At 43.5% G+C, this 3,459-nt stretch overlaps 1 protein-coding gene across 1 annotated transcript; it reads left to right on the top strand.

Moving 5' to 3' along the window:
- The first annotated feature begins 357 nt into the window (after positions 1–357).
- On the top strand, positions 358–2,111 carry LOC130504213 (uncharacterized). Its single transcript, XM_056998799.1, has 4 exons — positions 358–559; positions 634–807; positions 897–1,453; positions 1,527–2,111. The coding sequence occupies exons 1-4, from the start codon at positions 358–360 to the stop codon at positions 2,109–2,111; spliced, it is 1,518 nt and encodes a 505-aa protein (XP_056854779.1).
- The last annotated feature ends 1,348 nt before the right edge of the window (positions 2,112–3,459 follow it).

The following is a 3,459-nucleotide window of genomic DNA, read 5'->3' as shown; positions in this document are numbered from 1 at the left end:
AGCTTAGGACTTAGGAGTTAGACTAGCGGAGCGAAGCTTAGAACGTTTTGTCTCCTTTACTTCCGTCGTTTTTCGCTCCAGCGTTTCTCTACTCCCCTTTTTCGGAAGAATATTGTACCATCTATTCAATAAAACGCCTTAGTGCAATTTTTCCGCTACGTTGCTTTATTCTATCAATTTCGTTTGGTTATCGCAGAGAATCCGAGCCTTCAGGGAAAACTTGGTTTACTTAGTTTTCCTTCGATTTACTTAATCAAATCGACAGTGCGAATTTCGGTTCCCACAGTTATCCGGGTGATAAATGGTTTCATCACCAGGGCTAAGGAGGAGGGGGTCGCTGTTGGACTGACCGAATTGATGAGCCTTTATACGATCAAGGAGAGCTCTAGTAAGGATGGTGGCAGCGGTACCTACTACCTTCCTTGTCGTCCTAGGCTCGGTCTTTTTAAGTCCTCCGGTAGTGATGATGATTGGAGGAAAAAATATTTCTACGTCAAGATTGACCCCACGACAGTTCCAGTGGGTCGTGCTCTCTCGGTTATCTGGTCCGATATATCCGGTTAGGATTTTTAGGAACGTGCCTTGCTTATATCAGATTATTGTTGTTTGCTAATCCCTTGATTTCATATGCAGACATCGAGGATCCTCCTAAGCTTATTGATAAGCTGTCAAGAGCTCTTTTCCGGAAGCTATATCAAAGTCCCAATACTTGGGCGTCTTTTACTATTTCTCGCATCGGATCTGCTAGGTTCCTAGAGCGATATAACGCCAGGTTCCCTGACCCAATTCCAGCTAAAGATTTAGAAGGTATTTTTCGGATTTCCCTTATTTGTTTTTCACATCTAAATTTGCTTCTGGAGATAGCTAAAAAGCTTTCCTTTGTTTAGTTTCTGAAGGTCCTTTCGTGGTAGATATTTCGACTGGAGCTAGTACTTCTGAAACCGAAAAGACTCAAGCTCCTAAGATGAGGCCTTCTTTCCGTACCAGGAGCAAACCTGCTGCAGCCGCCAGTCCTTCGCAAGGCAGCGACAAGACCCAAGGAGGAGCCTTCCTTAGGTCGCTGAAGGAGGTCCTTGATGATGGGTCCTCTGTTCCCGTTAGGGATGTTAACCCAGTTGAGACCAGAGCTCAAGATGTTGTTCCTCGTCCTGAGGTCCCGCCAGTTGAAGTTAACCCTCAAGCTGCTAGAGATCCCCTCGAGGTCGAACCTCCGAGAAACAAGAGGTCTCGGACTGATTTGGGAGATAGGCCTACCAGGTCTTCCTCCTCGTCTTCGCGGGGAGGGACCGTTGGCTGGAACTTTACCCATTCTAAGCTGGGATCAATCTTAGATGACCCTTGGGGTTTGGCAACCATCATGAGGCATATGAAGATGGTAGGATGCTCCATGCCTTCAATCAACGGTCTGACCAACAAGGAAGAATATGTTGAGATAGCTCACCACATGGGTCAGGTACGTAGTTTTGTTTTTTCTTCGTTTGCCTTTAAGTTGATATTTTCTGAATTTTAGTTTTTTTTTTTTTAAGCTAGCTGGAGCCATCAACAGAGCTCAGCTGAGGTTCGAGGAGACCGGGCATGGTGCTCCTAGTGCTGGAGATTTAGCTCAGGCTACTGAGTTATTCAAGACTACCAAGATGGAGCTCGACCTGGCTCGTGCTCAGGTTTCTGAGCTTGAAGCTGAGGTCAGGAGACTCGGTTTGAAGGCTGATACTCAGCAGGGGAAGATCGAAAGTCAGGCTATCGATCTTCAGGTGAAGAACAGGAAGATCAATGAGTTAGATGCTGCTCGCAGGATAGCTGAGCATCAGGTTCAAGAGATGATCGTCTCATCTCAGGTTAGCCAAAGGAACAAAGAAGCTGAAGTTAAGCTAGCTGTCAGGAAAGGTAAGAAGGAGGTAGCTGATGCTTACAACAAGATTCTGACCTCTGTGAAGGAGAAGTTTGTCAAGAAGAAGGATGAAACCGATGCCCTGATCTATGCTCAGGAACTTCAGGCAAACACCGAGCTTCTGAAGGATCTCTTGTCTAAGGAGATTGAGAATGCTGAAGATGAGTATAACCGTTTGATGGTTTTGATCCCGGAAGCTGCTGTTGCGTATGAGAAGGCTTAAGTTTCTGATTTCTCAGTCAGCAAGCTCCCCATTCCTCAACTCTCCGAGAGCTCAGGTACTTTTGAGATCAATATGTTTAATCCGGCGTTTTCTGGAGAATATGGTTCTAATTTGGGTTCGGTATCTCCTGATCTAGCTCCAATTGAGGCGACCCCGGGAGGTGTCGACCAGGATGCTGAAGTGGAGGTTTCTGCCAAGGAGGATGGCCCTATCGAGGAGGATAAGGATGATGAAGCTGATCCCGGAGCCAAGGAAGGTTAAGAGCTGATTCTCTTTATGTTTCGATACTTCTGCCCAATGGGTTTCTATCTCTTTTGTTTTTAAGACTTATGGCCTGAGGAGGCTTTTAAACCTTTATCTGCTTGTGTTTTGAATCTTCATTAGCCTGGGGAGGCTTTTAAACTCTTGTTTAATTTTAAACTTGGTTGTTTCGAAATTTGTTTTAGTTCCCAAATATGATATTTGATCATGATCGGGTTTTTGCCTAGATCGAGGTTTTCAGGAACCTGAATTATTTCGAAGGCTTGTGAGATCCTTTTTGATCCGACTCCGTGAGAAATCGAATTGTTTTGTTGAATTTCGAATTTCTTCGAAGGGTTTTGGGACCTTCGACTTTAAGAGTTTCAATAGGAAGAGGTTTAGTGAATCCTCAGAATTAGATCTCGGGTTTTATGATAAGTCTAGAAGACTTGGATTGTCTTTAGTTCCTTAAGAGGAATTCTTAGAATATCGAGATTAGCTCAAGGTTTTTAGGAACCTGAGTTCGGTTTGGGCTCTTTTTTGAGAGTGGTTCTTGGGAACATGAATTCGTTTGTGGGATTTTAGGACCCTTCTAGACTTGCTTAGGATTTTAAGACCTTTTGAGATTTGATAAGGATTTTAAGACCTTTGTATTTTGTTAAGGATTTCAAGACCTTAGGTTCAGATCCGTGGAGACCTGTTTTAGTTTGAGGGTTTTAAGACCTTAGGTTCAGATCTGTGGAGACCTGATTTTGTCTGAAGGATTTTAAGACCTTAGGTTCAGATCCGTGGGGACCTGTTTTAGTTTGAAGGATTTTAAGACCTTGGTGGTTTCTAAGGATAAGACCTTAGGCTTAAGTTTATCAGTTTAGATTTCGTTTGAAGGATTTTAAGACCTTCGAAAGTCATTAAGGGTTTTAAGACCTTAGGTCCAGGTCTTTAGTGACCTGGGTTGATCCGAAGATTTTAGGTTCAGGCTCTTGGCGACCTGAATTATTGAAGAATCGAGGTACCGAAAAATGACTACTTTATTGATAATTGAATTCATGGTATCATAACAATCATACAATTGCTGTATCATAATGATCATACAATTGCTGCTTGGGCT

Source organism: Raphanus sativus, unplaced genomic scaffold (genome assembly GCF_000801105.2).
Source record: "Raphanus sativus cultivar WK10039 unplaced genomic scaffold, ASM80110v3 Scaffold1425, whole genome shotgun sequence".
Classification (NCBI taxonomy): domain Eukaryota; kingdom Viridiplantae; phylum Streptophyta; class Magnoliopsida; order Brassicales; family Brassicaceae; genus Raphanus; species Raphanus sativus.
The sequence above is the reverse complement of the archived record's forward strand: the minus strand, read 5'-3'. Positions and strand labels throughout refer to the sequence as shown.